Below are 23,036 nucleotides of genomic sequence, written 5' to 3'. Positions count from 1 at the left end.
TTTGCTTGTAATTGTTAAGGACTAGGCAGTTTTTCAGGATAAACAAGAAATGTAATGGAGCTAAGCACGGGCAAAAACAGAGGAAAACCTGGTCTGCTTTCCACCAGACACTGGGGGATGAATTCCCCTTTTTGCACAACAATAACCTAAAAACACAAGACCAAATATACACTGGAGTTGCTTACCAAGAAGACTGTGAAAGTTCCTGAGTGGCCGAGTTACAGTTGTGATTTGAATAAGCTTGAAATTCTATGGCAAGACTTAAATGGTTGTCTAGCAATGATCAACAACCAATTTGACAGAGCTTTTAGAAATAAACATTTAATAAATGGTGCAAATGTTGCACAATCCCAGGTGTGTAATGCTCTTAGAGACTTACCCAGAAAAACTCAGAGCTGTGATCACCACCAAAGGCGCATCTACAAAAGTATTGACTTAGGGGTGTGAATACTTAAGTAAATTAGATCATTTCTGTATTTCAGTTCAAAAAATATTGCAAAAAATTCAAACATGTTTTCACTTTGTCATTATGGGGTATTGTGTGGTTTCATTCAAGCTGTGACATTTGAAATACGTAAGGAGAATTAATACTTTCTGAAGGCACTGTGAGACGATAGGCTTGTCACTTTACAATTAAACTCTTCAAAAGAAGGTCCAATGCAGCCGTTTTTACCTCAATATCAAAATCATACCTTAAGGTTCTATCTGCAAAAGATGATCCAGAGATATGTCTTTAAAGTTGAGAACCCCCATTTGTTTGAATGAAGTCAGCCATTTTGATCTTGTATTCTTTTGAACTTAACATGAATTGGGATATTCAGAATATATATATATATATATATATATATATATATATATATATATATATATATATATATATATATATATATATATATATATATATATACACACACACATACACAGAGTGCCTTGCGAAAGTATTCGGCCCCCTTGAACTTTGCGACCTTTTGCCACATTTCAGGCTTCAAACATAAAGATATAAAACTGTATTTTTTTGTGAAGAATCAACAACAAGTGGGACACAATCATGAAGTGGAACGACATTTATTGGAAATTTCAAACTTTTTTAACAAATCAAAAAGTGAAAAATTGGGCGTGCAAAATTATTCAGCCCCTTTACTTTCAGTGCAGCAAACTCTCTCCAGAAGTTCAGTGAGGATCGCTGAATGATCCAATGTTGACCTAAATGACTAATGAGGATAAATACAATCCACCTGTGTGTAATCAAGTCTCCGTATAAATGCACCTGCACTGTGATAGTCTCAGAGGTCCGTTAATTCATGTGCAGAGAGCATCATGAAGAACAAGGAACACACCAGGCAGGTCCGAGATACTGTTGTGAAGAAGTTTAAAGCCGGATTTGGATACAAAAAGATTTCCCAAGCTTTAAACATCCCAAGGAACACTGTGCAAGCGATAATATTGAAATGGAAGGAGTATCAGACCACTGCAAATCTACCAAGACCTGGCCGTCCCTCTAAACTTTCAGCTCATACAAGGAGAAGACTGATCAGAGATGCAGCCAAGAGGCCCATGATCACTCTGGATGAACTGCAGAGATCTACAGCTGAGGTGGGAGACTCTGTCCATAGGACAACAATCAGTCGTATATTGCACAAATCTGGCCTTTATGGAAGAGTGGCAAGAAGAAAGCCATTTCCTAAAGATATCCATAAAAAGTGTTGTTTAAAGTTTGCCACAAGCCACCTGGGAGACACACCAAACATGTGGAAGAAGGTGCTCTGGTCAGATGAAACCAAAATTGAACTTTTTGGCAACAATGCAAAACGTTATGTTTGGCGTAAAAGCAACACAGCTGAACACACCATCCCCACTGTCAAACATGGTGGTGGCAGCATCATGGTTTGGGCCTGCTTTTCTTCAGCAGGGACAGGGAAGATGGTTTAAATTGATGGGAAGATGGATGGAGCCAAATACAGGACCATTCTGGAAGAAAACCTGATGGAGTCTGCAAAAGACCTGAGACTGGGACGGAGATTTGTCTTCCAACAAGACAATGATCCAAAACATAAAGCAAAATCTACAATGGAATGGTTCAAAAATAAACATATCCAGGTGTTAGAATGGCCAAGTCAAAGTCCAGACCTGACTCCAATCGAGAATCTGTGGAAAGAACTGAAAACTGCTGTTCACAAATGCTCTCCATCCAACCTCACTGAGCTCGAGCTGTTTTGCAAGGAGAATTGGAAAAAAATGTCAGTCTCTCGATGTGCAAAACTGATAGAGACATACCCCAAGCGACTTACAGCTGTAATCGCAGCAAAAGGTGGCGCTACAAAGTATTAACTTAAGGGGGCTGAATAATTTTGCACGCCCAATTTTTCAGTTTTTGATTTGTTAAAAAAGTTTGAAATATCCAATAAATGTTGTTCCACTTCATGATTGTGTCCCACTTGTTGTTGATTCTTCACAAAAAAATACAGTTTTATATCTTTATGTTTGAAGCCTGAAATGTGGCAAAAGGTCGCAAAGTTCAAGGGGGCCGAATACTTTCGCAAGGCACTGTGTGTGTGTATATATATATATATATATATATATAGAGAGAGAGAGAGAACATTGAACGTAATTTTAGGGCCTAACGCCCACCGCCACAGGCGGGTAAGATGTCTATTTGTCTATTTCCCCATCCACGTTGGCGGGTGGTCAGGGCTCTACAGTACGATCATTTCACTCACATTTCTGAATAAAAATAGTAAAGTATGAACCCATTTAAAGTAAAATAAATGCTGCACTAGCTTTATAAAAATGATTTCTGCTGTTTAGCATCATAGCTAGTAAATTAATCCCACTAAGTCAAATAACTACGAATTATGCAACAATGCCTGGCTGGGGGCTGTGTGCATGTGAAGGTGGGTGAAAAATATATATTTTTAAAGCGCTATGAACAGGTATAAAAGTTGGTCAAATTGACTTGAAACTAAAGTCTACTGAAGTGAGGCTTAGTCCTTCCTTGGCTATTTAAACAAAAAATAGATGTTTCACAAGCTGGGTTTCTTTCTACATTTGAGTTTCAACTGCTAAGGAAGAGAAGCAATGCGGATGCTAGTCAGATTCTCAATTCCACAGGCACAAACATGACGAGTTGCGCAACCTCAGTAACCTCCCACACTTAAATGGGCAGGTGAAAATGTTTGTCTAATCTGTGATATTTTGATTAAAAGACTCGACACAAACCGGTGCGCCTGGCACCTACTACCATACCCCGTTCAAAGGCACTTCAATCTTTTGTTTCGCCCATTCACCCTCAATAGCACACATACACAATCTGTCTCAATTGTCTCAAGGCTGAAAAATCCTTCTTTAACCAGTCTCCTCCCCTTCATCTACACTGACTGACATCAATAAGGGATCATAGCTTGCATCCCTAATTTGCATCCCTAATCTAGTGTAATATATTGTACCTGTGTAGAGAATCCAACTCGTCCATCTCGGCTCAGCACGGCCCGGGAGTCGCCACAGTTTATGAAGTAGAGGTGGAAAGGGCTTAGCAGCACACCCACCGCCGTGGAGCCGCTGCGGTCCAGCCCTTGTCGCAGGTCCGTGAAGCTGCGCATGTATTCGTCGATCTTCAGGAAGCCCGTGCGGATCCCATCCTTTACACCCTCCACTGAGCCCGTCCCCGGGGTGAACTCCGCCCCCCCTGATAGGATGTGCTCCAGTAGGTGGGCGGAGCAGTAATTGGCGACGCGGGAGCCGGCATGCCCGTCGTAGACGGCGAAGAAGGACCAGTCGGTGAGGCCGTGGGGCAGGCCCACCATGGCGGTGTGGGCATCCTCCATCTCCACCCGCCAGCCCTGCATGGAGCTCAGGCCGTAATGCAGCCCATTGCCCTCACCATGGGCCGTATGCTTCTCTGTCTTAGGCTTGTCCAGGAACGCCCCCATACCTACAAACTGCTGACAGGAGAGAAAAAAATACACGAAGCTACGTTATCAACGCAGTCATACTTCAATAGGCCAATGGTGGCTAGGGTGCCACTGAAATGTTTTTCAGCTGGTCAGGTTAGTTTTTGGTTCCCTATTTTATTATCATCGTCACAATTTGGGTATGCAGACAAGGTATTCAAAAAGTTTGGTCTGAAGTCTTGGTTGAATCTTTGTAATACGCAACTCGGTTATCATGCGCTGATTGAAAAACATTTAATTGCTTTCCCAAAAACCCACTGCAAAGTAGGCCCTCCCTGGCAGAATGATATCATGATAATTAGTATCAAATCACAGGGCATTCTGCCATTACATGTAGCCTACAGCGTACAAAAATACATCTAGCCTAACAACATTCTCCTGGAAGGTGCACAATTGAATAAAAGGGCAACTACACCCCCCCCCCAAAGATGTATTTGATTGTTTCGAGACCTCAAGAGCGGTCTTCTGATATGTTTTAAGTCTACAGCAATGCATAAACCATAACATTTTTTTTATTTTTACATGTTTTTTTTTTTTTTTTTTTTGTGTGTGATTAAAGAGTGAAAACCTGAACTACAAGCAAAGGAAGAAGAGAACTGGCTCCGGAGCGGCATGTGGAAACGCTGTGCAAGAACTCCGGTACACAGCAGGCGGAGGCAAGACACGTAGCTAGCTAGCACACTTGTAGACTGTGCACTTTGCCCCCGCCTGCTGGGCACTGTTTTCCCGCAGTTCTGTTAACGACGGACAGGGTAGGTGTTCGGCAGGCATTAGCGAACACTGGGTGCTAGCAGGAAAGCCCACACACATTGAACACCCCGAACTGTGGGTCTAAATTACACACTACTGGGCTTGCATGATCTGCTTGAGAAAGATGCAACTGAGGACTGCAATTTGGAGCATTCCTGCTTGTGGACATTCCTGCATCTGCAGGAACCCCTCTTTATACTTCTATTGGTCAATTTGTATGCTAGGACTCCTGTACACAGGTGGGAGGTGGGGGCACTCTAGTACAGTAGGTGGCGGCAACGCATCAGAAAGTTGGATGCCAACTGCCGATAAACCCAACAGAAAAAGATGTGGGGCTAGCTAGTCAACACTGGAGTTGCTTACCAAGAAGACAGTGAATGTTTCCGAGTGGCCGAGTTACAGTTTAGACTTAAATCTACTAGAAATTCTATAGCAATACCTGAAAATGGTTGTTTAGCAATGATCAACAAGCAATTTGACAGAGCTTGAAGAACTTTGAAAATATTTTTTGGGGTGGAAAGCTCTTAAAGATTCACCCAGAAAGACTCACAGCTGTAATCACTGCCAAAGATGCTTCTACAAAGTATTGACTCAGGGGTGTGCATACTTATGTAAATAGATTTAAGTATTTTATTTAAAAAATAAACGAAATACAAGTTTTCACTTTGTCATTATTGGGTATTGTGTATAGAGGGGTGAGAGAAAAAAATCTATTTAATCCATTTTAAATTCAGGCTGTAACAACGTGTGGGGTATGAACACTTTCTGAAGGCACTGTATTGAACTAATTTGATTAAATCTCTTTTTGTTTTAGCACAAAATTCCAAATGCCTGTATCACAAGAAAAAAAAATGTGTTTTTCATGGAGCATTTATGTATTTTTTGACTTGTCTCATTCGCTCGTCCTGTGCTGTGTGTACCTTCCCATTCTCACACACGCCAAGCCACTTCCCCTGCCACTCACAACAGAGATAAAAGATCACTTCTTCTTCTCTGAAAAGCCGTTTCATCTCGGTATTTGCATTTGAGGTTTGGTCCATCGGAATAGGTCATGTAGACAATGAAACAAAGATATTATTTTACTGTAATAGGATGAGAATGTTAGCGCAGAGCAGACCCTACTAACACTGGAGTATCCATGAACGTTGATTCTGGAAAAAGTATTCTACATTTGTCGAGCGCGGCAGTGCAGTGCCACGTATCGCCAGCAGGATTATAGCCATAGACTTATTTTCTGGCTTTCTAGTTTGCGTTTTATACATTTGCAATGAATATAAACAAATATGCATTTATTGATTTCAACATCTAAGAAAAGTGGACAGGCTAGCATGCTGTTCAAATTTCAAAAAGCTAGATTCGGACAGGAGGGTGTGTTCATAACAGTTCAACTGTTTTGCCTTGTTAGCTTGCAAATAGATCCAAGTTGACTCGACTTGAAATAAAGATGAGTTGGCTACTCACTAGAACATGGGCTTGTGCTGGAAATTGTTTATTAGATATTTGTTGATTTTCTAAATGCCTGCTATAAGAAGTTGGTCATTGTTATTGAATTATGCATGGTTCTGGCTAAAGTTGTAACAAAAAGGGCATTTTCAGAGAGACTTGAAAGCCAGATCAGTGATTACAAAAAAACAGATAAACGCATTTTGATACAATTATTAGTGGGTCTTATGGTTGTGGAAGGCCTATATGTAGCCTAGGTATAATTATACAAGCCCTGAATTCATTAGATTGCTGACTGCTTGAAAATGCAGTCTATTGACCTTTAAAAACTGTGCAATAAAGCTTATAGACAAAAATAAAACTGAGATATTAAGTTTGAAAAAAAAAGATTTATATGCCATATCGACCAGCCCTAAATCGTGAGCACACACACACACATGGCACGACAGGCATGTGCCCAAAAAAAGGTTGGTAAAGAATGACTCCCCAGCTGGCCTCGGAAGAATGAGAGTGTGTGTGTGTGTGTGTGTGTGTGCGGGTGGGTGAGAGCCAGTGGGGAGCACACAAGTCATGATGCTCTGTAAAAACAGTCTATTAATAGTGTGTGGTTTGGGTTTCAAGCTCAAGGTGGGAAAGACACTCCATTCATACTTCTACTAGCCCCCCCATCACTCCTTCTACTAGCCCCCCATCACTCCTTCTAGCCCCCCATCACTCCTTCTACTAGCCCCCCATCACTCCTTCTACTAGCCCCCCATCACTCCTTCTACTAGCCCCCCATCACTCCTTCTACTAGCCCCCTACCCCTCCTACTAGCCCCCTACCCCTCCTACTAGCCCTGTACTAGCCCCCTACCCCTCCTACTAGCCCCCTACCCCTCCTACCCCTCCTACTAGCCCCCTACCCCTCCTACTAGCCCCCTACTCCTCCTACTACCCCTCCTACTAGCCCCCTACCCCTCCTACTAGCCCCCTACCCCTCCTACTACCCCTCCTACTACCCCTCCTACTAGCCCCCTACCCCAAACATGCAACCAAACATGCAGTCTAGGCTTCATTCAGCTACCTCACACACACTCTCAAAAAAAAATGGGAGCAGTGTGTGTGTGTGTGTTCGATGAGGAACTAGTTACATTGCCCAGCCTGAAACGGCAGGGAATCACAAAGCTCCAGCTTCCTTCTTAGTATCCCCTTTATTCTCCAGTGACATTTGGATGGACTGCTACACACACACACAGACAGACATAGGTGTTATTGAGACACATACACCCCAGCTCAGGGACGAAACCACAGACTCTCGACCACTCAACCCTCGAAACTGATGTCACCCAACTTAAAACCACAAGCCGAAACCAGGATTCAGATCTCCCACAGCCACACGTGGTTGTCAAGAACCACTGGCTCTGCAGAGGGAAGTGGAGGCCAGTGATTACATAACTCTAATGAGCGCAGAGTACAGCTCTGTGGTCACACACATACGTCACTTTTCCAACTGTTCACAGATCCATTTAGAGGATTCCATTAGACTTGCAAGAAAGGAATTTCTCTGTACTTGTGCATGTGACATTACAACCTATTCAATTCAATTCAAATCATTTGACAGAACCCCTTTTGATTTGATCAAAACCTTCCATAAATATTTCCCCATTGTATAAGTGCTCAGAAAGTGACTTTTTCATACCCCACCATGAGACAGTCATGTCTTCATCACTGGAAAAGATACAGTTGAGATTGATATTTAAAAGGTTTACAAACAGGGTTGTCATTTGATCATTTCTGGAGATTGCCCTTTCTGATATTTCTTAATCTTAAGAAAGCATTTTTGGGGATTTGTGTGTATTGGTAGGTAAACACTGCACTATTGGCGCTAGAAACATATGCATTTCACTGCACCTGCGATAATGTGCTAATTACACTACATCACCAAAAGTATGTGGACACCTGCTCGTCGAACATCTCATTCCAAAATTATGGGCATTAATATGGAGTTGGTCCGCCGTTTGCTGCTATAACAGCCTCTACTCTTCTGGGAAGGCTTTCAACTAGATGTTGGAACATTGCTGTGGGGACTTGCTTCAATTCAACAAGAGCATTAGTGAGTTCGGGTGCTGATGTTGGGCTATTAAGCCTGGCTCGCAGTCGGCATTCCGATTCATCCCAAAGGTGTTCGATGGGGTTGAGGTCAGGGCTCTGTGCAGGCCATTCAAGTTCTTCCACACCAATCTCGACAAACCATTTCTGTATGGATTGAGCTTCCTTTGTGCACAGGGGCATTGTCATGCTGAAATAGGAAAGGGCCTTCCCCAAACTGTTGCCACAAAGAATGTCATTGTATGCTGTAGCGTTAAGATTACCCTTCACTGGAACGAAGGGGCCAAGCCTGAACCATGAAACAGCCCCAGAACATTATTCCTCCTTCACCAAACTTTAGAGTTGGCTTGTGTGGCCTACCACTTCGTGGCTGAGACGTTTTTGCTCCTAGACATTTCCACTTCACAATAACAGCACTTACTGTTGACCGGGGCAGCTCTAGCAGTGCAGACATTTGATTAACTTGTTGGAAAGGTGGCATCCTATGACAGTGCCACATTGAACGTTTTATTTGACATAGAACTGTAGCGGACGTAGCTGTCCCAAATCAACTCCTCAAACCGTAGTAACTAAACAAAAAAAGACTGAATAAATGTAACAAACATATGATATTCATTAGGTAGGATGATTGGATTTTTAAGCATTAAGACAATTGGTTCAGCTTGCCCTCAAAATGGGTGGAAACCTATCCAGTCCATTCAGATCGATATCCCAGCACACCTGATATAGCTAACAGAGATCTTGATGAATTGATTAGTTTAAAATCACACCTGTTAGTGCTGGGCTGGAACTAAAGCCTGCTGAAACTGTAGCTCTCCAGGACCAGGGGTGAAAACAAGTATTGTTACCTATCCAATAAGAAATACAAAGTCTTGTTCCAAAATATTTTTGTGCAGATGTAACCGCTGTGAAATGGCTAGCCAGTTAGCTGTGCGCGCTAGTAGCATTTAAATCAGTGACGTCACCCGCTCTGAAAACTTGAAGTAGTTGTTTCCTTTGCTATGCAAAGGCTTTACTAGGCTTTTGTGGAGCAATAGGTAACGACGCTTCGTGGGTGACGATTGGGGCAAGAAGACGCACAGAAGCAAACCAGTCACACCATCTGAACACGCCCCTGTACTGAACCACTCAGCCTCGCACTCCACTTCCCTCAATCCCTCAGTGATGGGAGAAAGAGATCTAGTTAACTGTATCAAATGTCATAGCTTGTTCTCCATCTTTCTAAATAGGGAGCCAATTTGTTTTTAGCATTTATTTCCATGACTGATCAAAACTATTTTTTCTCATTGCTCCCTCGTCCATCTGCTGCAGAAATATCTTTGGAACATCGAAATCGCAACACATACACTGAAAAAAAATAGAAAACTCAACATGTAATGTTGGTCCCATGTTTCATGAGCCGAAACAAAAGATCCAGAAGTGTGCCATACGCACAAAAATATTATTTTGCTCAAATTCGTTTACATCCCTGTAAGTATTTCTCCTCTGCTAAGATTATCCAATAACCTGACAGGCGTGGCATATCAACAAACGGATTAAACCTATGGTACAGAAATTAACATAAAATTCTCTGGCAACACCTCTGGTGGACATTCCTGCAGTCAGCATGCCAAATGCCCGCTTCCTCAACTTGAGACATCTGTGGCATTATGTGGTGACAACTGCACATTTTGGTGGCCTTTTGTCACCAGCACAAGGCGCACCTGTGTAATGATCACGCGGTTTAGGGAATTGGGCAGTACGTCCAACCGGCCTAAGAACCGCAGACCACCAGCCCAGGTCCTTCACATCAAATCTTATTTTATTGGCCACATATTTAGCACATGTTACTGCGGGTGTAGTGAAACGCATCCAGCTTCTTCCCCTGCAGGATCAGCGGGAAATTGCTCACCTTCGATGGCCACAGAGATGCCATGACGAGAACCTGAGGCCCATTGTCATGCCATTCACCCACCACCATCACCTCATGTTTCAGCATGATAATGCACAACCATGTCACAAGGATCTGAACACAACTCCTGGAATGTGAAAATGTCCCAGTTCTTCCATGGCCTGCATACTCAGCAGACATGTCACCCATTGAGAATGTTTGTGGTGCTCTGGATTGACATGTACGACAGAATGTCCCAGTTCCCGCCAATATCCAGCAATCTTTGCACAGCCATTGAAGAGTGGGACGATATTCCACAGGCCACAATCAGCCTGATCAACACTATGCAAATGGGATGTGTCACGTTGCATGAGGCAAACAGTGGTAGCACAAGACACTGACCGGTTTTCTGATCCACGCCCCTACTTTGTGGTATTCTATGACCAACAGTTGCATATCTGTATCCCAGTCATGTGAAATCCATAGATTGGGCATATTGAATTTTTTTAAATTATCGATTTCCATACATGAACTGTAACTCAGTATAAAATCTTTGAAATGTTGCATTTATAGTTTTGTTCAGTGTAAAATCGTGAGAATCGCAATAGATGTAAAAAATATATAAAATAAAAATTCCCTCAAGTATCATGATCATATCGTGAGGTCCCTGGCAATTCACAGCCCTACTTTCCTGGTCCGTCTTCTCCCTACGAGTGACTCCTCATGAAACCCAGACAACAAAATGATTTAGGGGACTTTCACAAAATGTAATCCATACAATAGTCTTTTGGAGGAAGGATTGTTGACATATTTTGACATTTGTACAGTGCCCTCCACTAATATTGGCACCCTTGGTAAATATAGTTGAAGTTGGAAGTTTACATACACCTTAGGCAAATAGATGTAAAAACTCAGTTTCACAATTTCTGACATCTAATCCTAGTAAAAATACCCTGTCTTAGGTCAGTTAGGATCACCACTTTATTTTAACAATGTGAAAATGTCAGAATAATAGCAGAGAGAATGATTTATTTCAGCTTTTATTTCTTTCATCACATTCCCAGTGGGTCAGAAGTTTACATACACTCAATTAGTATTTGGTAGCATTGCCTTTAAATTGTTAAACTTGGGTCAAACATTTCTGGCAGCCGTCCACAAGCTTCCGACAATAAGCTCTTGACAGAGCTGGTGTAACTGAGTCAGGTTTGTAGGCCTCCTGGCTCGCACACGCCTTCTCAGTTCTGCCCACAAATGTTCTATAGGATTGAGGTCAGGGCTTTGTGATGGCCACTCCAATACCTTGACATTGTTGTCCTTAAGCCATTTTGACACAACTTTGGAAGTATGCTTGGGGTTATTGTCCATTTCGAAGACTCATTTGTGATCAAGCTTTAACTTCATGATTGATGTTTCAATATATCCACATAATTTTCCTTGATCATGATGCCATCTATTTTGTGAAGTGCACCAGTCCCTTTTGCAGCAAAGCACCCCCACAACATGATGCTGCCACCCCCGTGCTTCACAGTTGGGATGGTGTTCTTCGGCTTGCAAGCCTCACCCTTGTTCCTCCAAGCATAACGATGGTCATTATGGTCAAACAGTTCCATTTTTGTTTCATCAGACCAGAGGACATTTCTCCAAAAAGTATGATCTTTGTCCCCATGTGCAAACCGTGGTCTGGATTTTTTATGGCAGTTTTGGAGCAGAGGCTTCTTCTTTGCGGAGCGGCCTTTCTGGTTATGTCGATATAGTACTTGTTTTACTGCGAATATAGATACTTTTGTACCCGTTTCCTCCAGCATCTTCACAAGGTCCTTTGCTGTTGTACTGGGATTGATTTGCACTTTTCACACAAAAGTACGTTCATCTCTAGGAAACAGAACAGGTCTCCTTCCTGAGCGATATGACGGCTGCGTGGTCCCATGGTATTTATACTTGCGTACTATTGTTTGTACAGATGAACGTGGTACCTTCAGGCGTTTGGAAATTGCTCCCAAGGATGAACCAGACTTGTGGAGGTCTACAAAAAAATAAATAAATCTATGACCTTGGCTGATTTCTTTCTTTTGATTTTCCCATGGTGTCAAGCAGAGGCACTGACTTTGAAGGTAGGCCTTGAAATACATCCACAGGTGAACCTCCAATTGACTCAAATGATGTCAATTAGCCTTTCAGACGCTTCTAAATCCATGACATTTTCTGGAATTTTCCAAGCTGTTTAAAGGCACAGTCAACTTAGTGTATGTAAACTTCTGGCCCACTGGAATTGTGATACAGTGAATTATAAGTGAAATAATCGGTCTGTAAACAATTGTTGGAAAAATTACTTGTGTCATGCACAAAATAGATGTCCTAACCGACTTTCCAATACTATAGTTTGTTAACAAGAAATGTGTGGAGTGGTTGAAAAATGAGTTTTATTGACGCCAACCTAAGTATATGTAAACTTCCGACTTCAACAGCATGAGCAAAACAGGCTCTAGATCTTTCATTAAAATTTCACAAAACTCTAACTTTCAATTAAAGTAAAATCATTTACACAAATAAATTAACATAAAACAAATATTTCCCAAATATGTGTGCCACAATTATTGGCACCCCTTCATTCAATACGTTGTGCAATCTGCCTTTGCCAAGATAACTCAGAGCTGTTTTCTCCTGTAATGGGTAATGAGGTTGGACTATGATGAGACTATTCCTCCATACAGAATCTCTCCAGATCCTTCAGATTCCGAGGTCCACGCTTGTGGACTCTCCTCTTCAACTCAGGTTCTCTATGGGGTTCAGGTCAGGGGACTGGGACAGCCAAAGCAAAATCTTGATTCTGTGGTCAGTGAACCATTTTTGTGTTTATGTTGAGATGTGCTTTGGTTCATTGTCCTGCTGGAAGATCCAACCAAAGCCCAGTTAAAGCTTCCTTGCAGAGGCAGTCAGGTTTTGATTTAATATCTGCTGGTACTTGGAGTCCATGATATTATGTATCCTAACAAGTTGTCCAGGTCCTTTGGAAGAAAAACAGGCCCACAGCAAAGATAAACCACCATACTTCAGTGGTGGTGAGGTACTTTTCTGCATGGATATCTTTCTGTCTACGCCAAACCCACTACTGTGTTTGTTTCCAAAAAGCTAAATTGGCCTCATCTGACCATAGAACCCGGTCCCATTGAAAGTTCCATTAACGTTTGGCAAACTGTAGGTGCTTGAGTGTTGTTTTATGACAGCCAAGGCTTTTTTATGGCAACCCTCCCAAACAACTTGTGGTTACGTAGGTGGCGTCTGATCGTAGTTTGAGACTTTCTGACCCCAAGACCCAACTAACATCTGCAATTCTCCAGCTGTGATCCTTGGATATTTTTGGATAGATTTTACTCATAAGAATTTCTAGGGGTGCCAGTAATTGTGGCACACGTTTGAGAAAAATATTTATTTCACATTTATTTTTTTTCCAATAATTTTACTTCAATTAAAAAGTTTGATTTTTTTGTGAATATTTGGAATGAAAGACATATAGGAAAAACAGCAAAGACATTTTTTTGCAGCCTGTTTTGCTCATATTTACCAAGGGTGCCAATATAAGTGGAGAGCACTGTATGTAAAAGCATAATTGAGAAAAAAATGAATCAAAGTTGGCCTTACCCAGGCCTCCTTTAAGACCCCATGTTTCATCTGTAGATGCTACAAAGCCAAAATTGGTGTTATATTAAGCTTGTCCGCTTGCTCTGTAGTATGAGTAGTATTTTAATGTAAAAAAAAACATTATGTACATTTTGAATAGACACAATTAAACATGAATATTCTAAATAATAAATATACTTATCAGTCTCCTAGAGTAATAAAGATAGGGATGTGTAAATGACAAGGTTCTGTCTAAATTAACATCATTGCACCTAGTGTCACTACTCTGTGTGTGTGCTCTACGTCATGTAACCATGATTGTGTTCCGAACTCAGTACAGCTCAGTGTAAACAAGTAGGTATACCGGTAGGGTCAGTATCTTCTGGCAAGGTGAATGGGACAACGTCGGGAGTCTGTTGGTTTGACTCCCTGCGTTGTGCATCGTTTTGGTGTGCGGCGACGTTAAATAACCCTACAACGATATAGCCGGCTACTAGGACCCCTGGGGGTACTTAGCCTAGCCACAGGGAGTACCTAAGACTCATGAGACAATATGCTTACTACAGGTAAAAAGAACATGAGGGGATACTTCGGCTAGAGCAGAATTCAGTTGGTGGTAAATGTACAGTAAACGAAAAAGGTTAGGAACCACTGGATTATATAATTAACTGTGCTAATATTACGTTTGATCAGATTAGATTATTTCTTCCACAAACGAATGTTTGTTGGTTGCGTTAAAACGGACAACAAACCAAACGCCACATTTAGCTAGATAGCTGACGTTAGTTAGGAAGGTGTCACCTAAAAAAATAAGCGGCTAGCTATTTAGCTAAATAGTTGTCAAAATAATGACTTTTCCCTGCCCAAGCACAGCATTTGAAAACAAGTGATGTACCTTTTAGACGACGTTGACAGTCAAAAGCATGTAACTAAGGTTAAACGTTAGCTGCTATTCGTCACACAAATTCATGCGAGAATCAATCACTGGTGACGATAACGTCAGCTACAGTTGTAAGCTAGTTAAATGCGAATAGGCCATGCTAGGCTAACGTTAGCAAGCTAGCCAACACAACGATTGCCCCCTAGCTAAACCTCTTAATTTATACTTACGTTTCCAACTGTAAAACGAATGTAGATGTTTTTTAGGTCCCTGACTAGTGGGTATCGTCGTGGTGATATATTGTTTTGTTTCCTTACTTGACAAAACAAAATATGCGAGTTTGGCCTCAGATGAGCGGCGATAATTCCTTTCTCGGCGGTTCCCTGCTTGGATGGCGTAGGTTTTTACGCATGTTTGACACCAAATAGGTTTCTCACATCAACAAAAAAAAAACTGTTCAGTACGTTTCTACACAAATATGGACAGTAAGAATTGGTTATAATAGACAACACAGGCGAATCTCGCACTTTCGTCCTTTGGGTGCTGAACAAGAGGAGGTGCTATTTTTGGTACTTGTTCGGTGATTGGTCAAGAATTATCGAGGGTGCTAACATTGATTGGTTGACATTGCTTTCAATCAGCTCTGCCCCCGTTCAAATCTGCCGTTTCATTGGTTGATGTGTAACCGTCTGACGTTTCGCAAATGTGCGCTCGTTTTCCCCGTTGGCATGTCCCGAAATCAGCAGATGAGCTCAGGGCTTGAAAGTCAGTAAAAAAAAAAAAAATAGTTTTTAGTTTTAGACAATGATGTGATCTTCCCATACTTCAAAATATTTACAACTAGATGATTCAAAACACCTAACACACACATACACACATAGGAGAGGGAGTGACAGTAAATACATTTAAAACATTGAATTTATCTTGGAAAGTCCATTTAGAAACAATATCTTATTTACAATGACAGCCTACACCAGCCAAACCCAGACAGCACTGGGTCAATTGTGCATCATTGTGAATCCCTATGGGACTCCCAATCACAGCCAGTTATGATACCAGAATGCAGTGCCTTAGACCACTGCGCCACCCAGGAGCCCCAAAGAAAGAGAAACGAGAGGGAGAGAAGAGAAGAGTTATAGGGAAGTAGGATGAGGGAGGTCGACAATAGATTGTGCAGACAGACAGTCTGGGGTCTTTAGGGTGATAATCAGCAATTACTCCTCCTTGTAAGACCAGGGGAGCTTGTTTTCATGTAGTGTTTCTTTGTCTTTTTCAGCAGGATTAATCTCAGTCTTATTAATGGACAACCCATCAGATATCACAGCAGCTTTCCCCCGAGGACAACAAGCGTTATGACACTCAGCCACAGGCATGAGTGAGTGAGTGAGTGAGTGAGTGAGTGAGTGAGTGAGTGAGTGAGTAAGTAGAGTGGGTATTTTCATTTGCTAAAATGCAGGATTAGCGTGGGTAGAATTTTATAATTTTTCTCTGTTCTCAGGATGCTCAATCTCAGTTTACTCCCCTGAACAAACACAAACACACGCAGGCTCTGGTCAGCTTGGAGGTTAGGGGTGTGTGTGTGTGTGTGTGTGTGTGTGTGTGTGTGTGTGTGTGTGTGTGTGTGTGTGTGTGTGTGTGTGTGTGTGTGTGTGTGTGTGTGTGTGTGTGTGTGTGTGAAAGAAACCGGGGGTCAGGGGCTGTGTTGCTCTGGCCCCTTCAGGGGATTTAGAGTCTTATAGCAGCGGATCAGAATCCTAAATTAAAAACTGTCCTGTCTAATCTGCAGGGAGAAAATAGTGTGACACACACACACACTGAAATCTGAGCACTGATAAACTGTGATCAGTGATTGTGTCCTTGGCCGGATGAAAGAAAGAGGAAGAGAGGGAGGGAGGGAAGAATGAAGGATAGGTAAGGGACACAGATTTACAGTCTCATGTTCAGTCCAGATATCAGATATCTATGTCACATCATTACTACAATATTATTCTTGTTCATTCCCAGTTAACACATTTTACAGAGTTTACACACACACACACATGTGCGTGCACACACACACACACACACACACACACACACATACACACACACACTCTTATACACATATTTGATTTGACATTTGATTTGACATATTTGCACAATGAAACATTGGTAATAGAAATGTCACAAATATGTAAAAGGTCTAACAGTTGCTTGGTGGCTAGCCCCTTTAAACAATGTTCTGTAAGCTTTACATTGCAATCTGCCCTCACCTGGCTCCAATCTTTTTTGGGTGGCCCTGGCCTCAGCCATGGAAACACAAAAGTCTGAGTCTTTAATTCATTCATTTAAATGTATTCATAGAAATTACTGGTCAGTTTTCATTTCATCAATTGAATTTCAATTAACTACCCGAATTAACTGACTTAAAAAAACATCCCTTGGGTTGTGCCGTGGCGGAGATCTTTGTGGGCTATACTCGGCCTTGTCTCAGGATGGTAAGTTGGTGGTTGAAGATATCCCTCTAGTGGTGGGCGGTGCCAAGAGTGTGCAAAACTGTCATCAAGGCAAAGGGTGGCTACTTTGAAGAATCAAAAATCTGAAGTATATTATGATTTGTTTAACTTTTTTTTTGGTTACTACATGATTCCATATGTGTTGATGTCTTCACTATTATTCTACAATGTAGAAAATAGTGAAAATAAAGAAAAACCCTTGAATGAGTAGGCTCGTCCATATATGTATATAGTCTTAATTCATTGCTACTTAGATTTGTGTGTATTGGGTATATGTTGTGTAATTTGTTAGATATTACTGCACTGTCGGAGCTAGAAGCACAAGCATTTCGCTACACCTGCAATAACATCTGCTAATCACGTGTATATGACCAATAAAATTTGATTTGATTTAAAATAAGATGTAAGTAGCATGTAATAAGATGCTACTATACCGTGGCAAAGGGACAAAGAACAAAGATTTGGGAAGACTGGGTTGGGGCTGGTTGTGATATATGCTTCCCTCTGGTGGAGAAGTACAGATCACACGCATTTTGCATTGTTATGATTATGAAACAGTCGTTTCATACAGTACTTTCATTACGACAGATGCACAATGGAAACATCTAACATCTGCAACAGCAAAACAATGTTTCCTTTCAACTTTTTAAGTAAACCTTTTAACATATTTCCAACGGGTAGAGAGACCCTCTGCTAGTCAGTTGCTTGTTTACCAGTAGGGTGTACTCTTGAGCAGCTATTAAAGCACTACTTGAACACGCACAACGCAAAATGTTGGGCATCTTTCGAGAGCTCCAATTTTCCGAACTGAAAATCACTGATGTAATGATTTGACCTCGTTTTTTTCCGGAGTTCACAGCTGTCTTGTGGTGCGTTCAAGACAACTGGGAACTCGGAAAAATACGAGGTCAAATCATAAAATCAGTTATCCTCAGGTCGGAAAGTCGGAGCTCTAGAGGCCCGAGTTCTCGAGTTAGAATTCTGACTTGGATGAACGTAAAAAACTATTTTTCACCGTTGCAGCTCGTTCACAATTGTCTTGAGTGCACTGAAGTCGGAAGTCAGAGATTTCCGAGTTCCAAGTTGTTTTGAACTCGGCATTGAAAACATCATAAATACAGAGATGACACCATTGTTATCAATTATGTATTATGCCTCGTTCAAAACAACTGGGGAAAAAATAATTCTGCCTGGGAAAAATATTTTTGAATGGTCACCCAACTCGGAATTTCAAGTCGATCCGCCATACGACCGCAAGATCGCTGACATCATGATTTGACCCATTTTTTCCCCCGAGTTTCCAGTTGTCTCGAAAGCACCAATAAACCCTGAATTGCTGATGGTATGTGTTGGCCAATGAGAGACTTTGAAGCCACTGGTCGGCCATATTAGCACTTCCCAGGCTCCCCAACCCGGTTCCTGGAGAGCAACCAACAGATTTTCATTCCAAAATGTATCTAGCGCAACTGATTCTAATAATTAGCTGGTTGATCAACTGAACCAGGTTAGTTACAGCTGAGGTTGGAGCGAAAACATGTAAGAGGGTACTTAGCTGAACACGATTAGAGAGCCCTGCTCAGAAGAAGCAGTCTCCATAGGAATGAATGGAAATCTACAGTATTGCGCAAGAAATATACGTTACATATGCAATTCAATTGCACAATTAAATGTTTCAAGGACACAATTACATGTATTTAGGTATTATTTTGTAGTAGTGGCCACAGTAACATTAGAAAAAGTATGATTTAAGGAAAATTGTTTTATATATGTTTTATGTCTATGTTTAGCTCACATAATATTATTTTTAATGTAAGCATTAAAGTGTCTGTAATATCATAAACGTGGAAAAAATGAATGTAGACATTAATAAATGCTTTTCTATAGTTCCCAAAATATTTGTCTCAACTCCTTGGGGAGTTCCAAGATGGAGGCTAGGTGACTTCAAAACAGCACACCTGGTCATTGATCCTGTGTATATATAAATAATTGGTTGTGTATTTGTTTTCTCCGCCGTTCGGTCAAGCCGGATCAGTTAAAAATTCTCTGCTCCAGGTGAGGCTCGAACTCACAACCTCGGCATAGCTCAACTGAAATACTGCTGTATAAGTACCGCGCGCTAACCGATTGCGCCACTGGAGCCCCGATGTTGCCGACTAGGAATACCGTTTAAGAATGTCATGTTTGTTCATTAGGGAGACGACTTTTTCTTTTTTCCTTTTTTCAACATCCAACCGAGTAGCTTGCAGCTAATTGTGTGGCTGACAATAACTGACTACGACGGTATGCAGTGAAATCACTGGCAGGGAGGAACAAGGGAGGAGAGGAAAAATGAAAAAAGAGGAGGATACAGGAGAATGTTGGGTCAGATAACATATGAGGCTAATGGAAAATAAAAGTTATGAACAATTAGCTAATAATATTCAAAATATTCTTCCTAAATATCTCAGTATCTCTCTCTCTCTCTCTCAGACCAACACTCACACACACATCCCTGTGGCAAATGTGGTCTCAGAGCATTTTGTATTATTGTGTAGTAAATCCGAGACAGTCTAATATGTTACGTTTCGTATTAATTTATCATTCATTTTTTATGATATGTTACTAATTACAATTTGTACAATATGTAATGAATTTGCAAAACACACACACACACTGACCCCTGGGAATAGAACAGTTGAATGAATTCAACCGTCAGGCTCTCTGAAGGAAAGGACACAAAGCGACACGGAAAGGAGACGAGGAAACATAAAGGAGGCGAGTAGAGAAAAATCTGTAATGTGTTTTGTTTTTAATCACGTGACGTACAGGAACACGTGACGTACATGAACACCAACATAAACATAGTGGAGAAGTAATCAAAGATCAGCTGATCAGGAGGTTTGACCTCAGAGGCATGCTGCTGCAGGAGACATGTCCTAAAAGTCACCCTATTCCCTAGTGCACCAGACGGCTCTGGCCAAAAGTAGAATAGGGTGCCAAATCAGATTAGATCTGTCATGACAGTCCCAGGTTCTGTTGAGCAAAGAGGAAGCGTTCTACCTAGAGCAGGGCTAGGTAGAGCATAGAAATAGAGTGGCTAGACTGTACAGTGTTGCAATGGGTATAGTAATATACAATGACTCTGAGGGTGAGGAGCGTATATCTATGTTGTTGCCTCAGAGGTTCGCAGTGTCATGGAACTGTAGGCTACAGAATGATGCAGCTATCCTTTTAAATGATAACAATCCCTTTAACCATTTAGTTTGTGATCAAACCATCCCTTTAAATCTAGTTGATCCGATTTGGTTAGTTGATATCTGGTTAGATCTCTCTGACACACGGAGGAGAGCTATACAGTATATACAGTGCCCTCCGTAATTATTGGGACAGTGAAGCATATTATGGTATTTTCATCCATATCAGGTTAACCATTTAGAAATTAAAGCGATTTCTTGTACATAGTCCACCCATTTTAGGGGAACAAAAGTATTGGGACAAATTCACTTTGTGTATTAAAGTAGTAAAAAGTTAAATACTTGGTCCCATAGCACACAATGACTCATCAAGCTCGGGACTACAAATTTGTTGGATGCACTTGCTGTTTGTTTTGGTTGTGTATTTTGCTCCCAATGGTAAATAATGTATTGTGTCATTTTGGAGTCACTTTTATTGAATAGAAATAAGAATAGAATATGTTTCTAAACACTTCTGTATGAATGTGGATGCTACCATGATTATGGATCATCCTGAATGAATCATGAATAATGATGAGTGAGAAAGTTACAGATGCACAAATATCATCCCCCCCCCCCCCCCTGGCCAGAAAAAAATGCCTCCCCTGTTATTGTAATGGTGAGAGGTAAGCATGTCTTGGGGGGGTGATATTTGTGCTTTTTTGTTGTTGAAATTACAGCACTTTTTGTACATAATCCCCCCACTATAGGGGACCAAAAGTATTGGGACAAATTCACTTATGTGTATTAAAGTAGTAAAAAGTGTATTTGGTCCCATATTCAAAGCATTACATCTAGCTTGTGACACATTCGTGAATAATGATGAGTGAGAAGGTCAGTTTATGGCAGCATCCACATTCATGTAGAAGTGTTTAAGAAACATATTCTATTCTTATTTACAATAAAAGTGACTCCAAAAGGACACAATACATTATTTACTATTCATTTATATTGGGGACAAAATCATCTGAAACACAGCCAAAACAAACAGAAAATGCATCCAACAAATGTGTAGAGTCACAAGCTTCATATAGTCATTGCGAGCTATGAGTATATGGGACCAAATACTTACCTTTTGAATATTTTAATACACATATCAGTGAATTTGTCCCAATACTTTTGCTCCCCTAAAATGGGGGATGTACAAAATGTACAAAAAGTGCTGTAATTCTTTGAGGGTATTTACATCCGATATGGATGAAAATACCCTCAAATTAAAGCTGACAGTCTGCACTTTAACCTCATAGTCCTTGTTTGATTTCAAGAATAAAAAATGCTTTACTGTCCCAATAATTATGGAGGGCACTGTATATATACATGCATTCGGAAAGTATTCAGATCCCTTGACTATTTCCACATTTTGTTACATTACCGCCTTATTCTATAATGGATTAAATACCTTTCCCCCTCATCAATCTACACACAATACCCCATGATGACAAAGCAAAAGCAGGTATTTAGATATTTTATCAAATATTACATTTACATAGGTATTCAGACCCTTTACTCAGTACTTTGTTGAAGCACCTTTGGCAGCGATTACAAGCCTCAAGTCTTCTTGGGTATGACGCTACAAGCTTGGCACACCTGTATTTGGGGAGTTTCTCCCATTCTTCTCTGAAGATCTTCTCAAGCTCTGTCAGGTTGGATGGGGAGTGTCGCTGCATAGCTATTTTCAGGTCTCTCCAGAGATGTTCAATCTGGTTTAAGTCTGGGCTCTGGCTGGGCCACTCAAGGACATTCAGAGACTTGTCCCGAAGCCACTACTGCATTGCCTTGGATATGTGCTTAGGGTCATTGTCCTGTTGGAAGGTGAACCTCCGCACCAGTCTGAGGTCCTGAGCACTCTGGAGCAGGTTATAATCAATGATCTCTCTGTACTTTGCTCTGTTCATCTTTCCTTTGATCCTGACTAGTCTCCCAGTCCCTGCTGCTGAAAAATATCCCCATGATCCTGCCACCACCATGCTTCCCTGTAGGGGTGGTGGCCAGGTTTCTTCCAGACATGATGCTTGGAATTCAGGCCAAAGAGTTCAATCTTAGTTTAATCTGACCAGAGAATCTTGTTTGTCATTTAGATGCCTTTTGGTCATTTAGAGTCCTTTAGATGCCTTTTGGCAAACTCCGAGCGGGCTGTCATGTGCAATTTACTGAGAAATGGCTTATACAAATTTGTGAATACATGAGTGCTGCAGCGATGGTTGTCCTTCTGGAAGGTTGTCCCATCTCCACAGAGGAACCCTGGAGCTCTGTCAGAGTGACCATCGGGTTCTTGGTCACCTCCATGACCAAGGCCCTTCTACCCCGATTGCTCAGTTTGGCCGTGCAGCCAGCTCTAGGTAGAGTCTTGGTGGTTCCAAACTTCTTCCATTTAAGAATGATGGAGGCCACTGTGTTCTTGGGGACATTCAGTGCTGCCGAAATGTTTTTGCACCCTTCCCAAGTTCTGTGCCTCGACACAATCTTGTCTCTGAGCTCTACGGACAATTCCTTTGACCTCACGGCTTGGGTTTTGCTCTGACATGCACTGTCAACTGTGGGACCTTATACAGACAGGTGTGTGCCTTGCCAAATCGTGTCCAATCAGTTTAATTTACCACAGGTGGACCCCAATCAAGTTGTAGAAACATCTCAAGGATGATCAATAGAAACAGGATGCACCTGAGCTCAATTTAGAGTCTCATAGCAAAGGGTCTGAGAATTTATGTAAATAAGATATTTCTGTTTTTAT

General features: G+C 41.4%; 1 protein-coding gene and 1 non-coding gene across 7 annotated transcripts in view; both read right to left on the bottom strand.

Annotated features, from left to right (window-relative positions):
* The window catches only part of LOC139376594 (protein phosphatase 1B-like), a 28,015-nt gene extending 12,846 nt beyond the window's left edge, over nucleotides 1-15,169 (bottom strand). For 3 of the 6 annotated variants that reach the window (XR_011627940.1, XM_071119368.1, XM_071119367.1), the window contains exons 1-2: nucleotides 14,829-15,157; nucleotides 3,444-3,938 (exon numbers count right to left, since the gene is read on the bottom strand). Coding sequence is in view for 5 of the 6 variants with exons in the window: in XM_071119368.1 (XP_070975469.1) it covers nucleotides 3,444-3,926 (483 nt within the window). In the remaining variant the exon portion in view is untranslated. Of the gene's footprint in view, nucleotides 1-3,443; nucleotides 3,939-14,828 lie in introns of all 6 variants that reach the window. The other 3 variants (XM_071119369.1, XM_071119366.1, XM_071119365.1) reach the window with 2 other exon arrangements.
* Nucleotides 15,170-19,137: 3,968 nt separating this feature from the next.
* Nucleotides 19,138-19,232, bottom strand: trnai-uau (transfer RNA isoleucine (anticodon UAU)). The gene is made up of 2 exons: nucleotides 19,195-19,232; nucleotides 19,138-19,173 (listed from the first exon to the last, which is right to left on the bottom strand). It is a non-coding gene; the product is annotated as a tRNA-Ile (tRNA).
* Between the last annotated feature and the right edge of the window lie 3,804 nt (nucleotides 19,233-23,036).

The sequence above is a fragment of the Oncorhynchus clarkii genome, chromosome 20, assembly GCF_045791955.1.
Source record: "Oncorhynchus clarkii lewisi isolate Uvic-CL-2024 chromosome 20, UVic_Ocla_1.0, whole genome shotgun sequence".
In the NCBI taxonomy this organism is placed as follows: Eukaryota; Metazoa; Chordata; class Actinopteri; order Salmoniformes; family Salmonidae; genus Oncorhynchus; species Oncorhynchus clarkii.
This window is presented reverse-complemented; position numbering and strand designations above follow the sequence as displayed.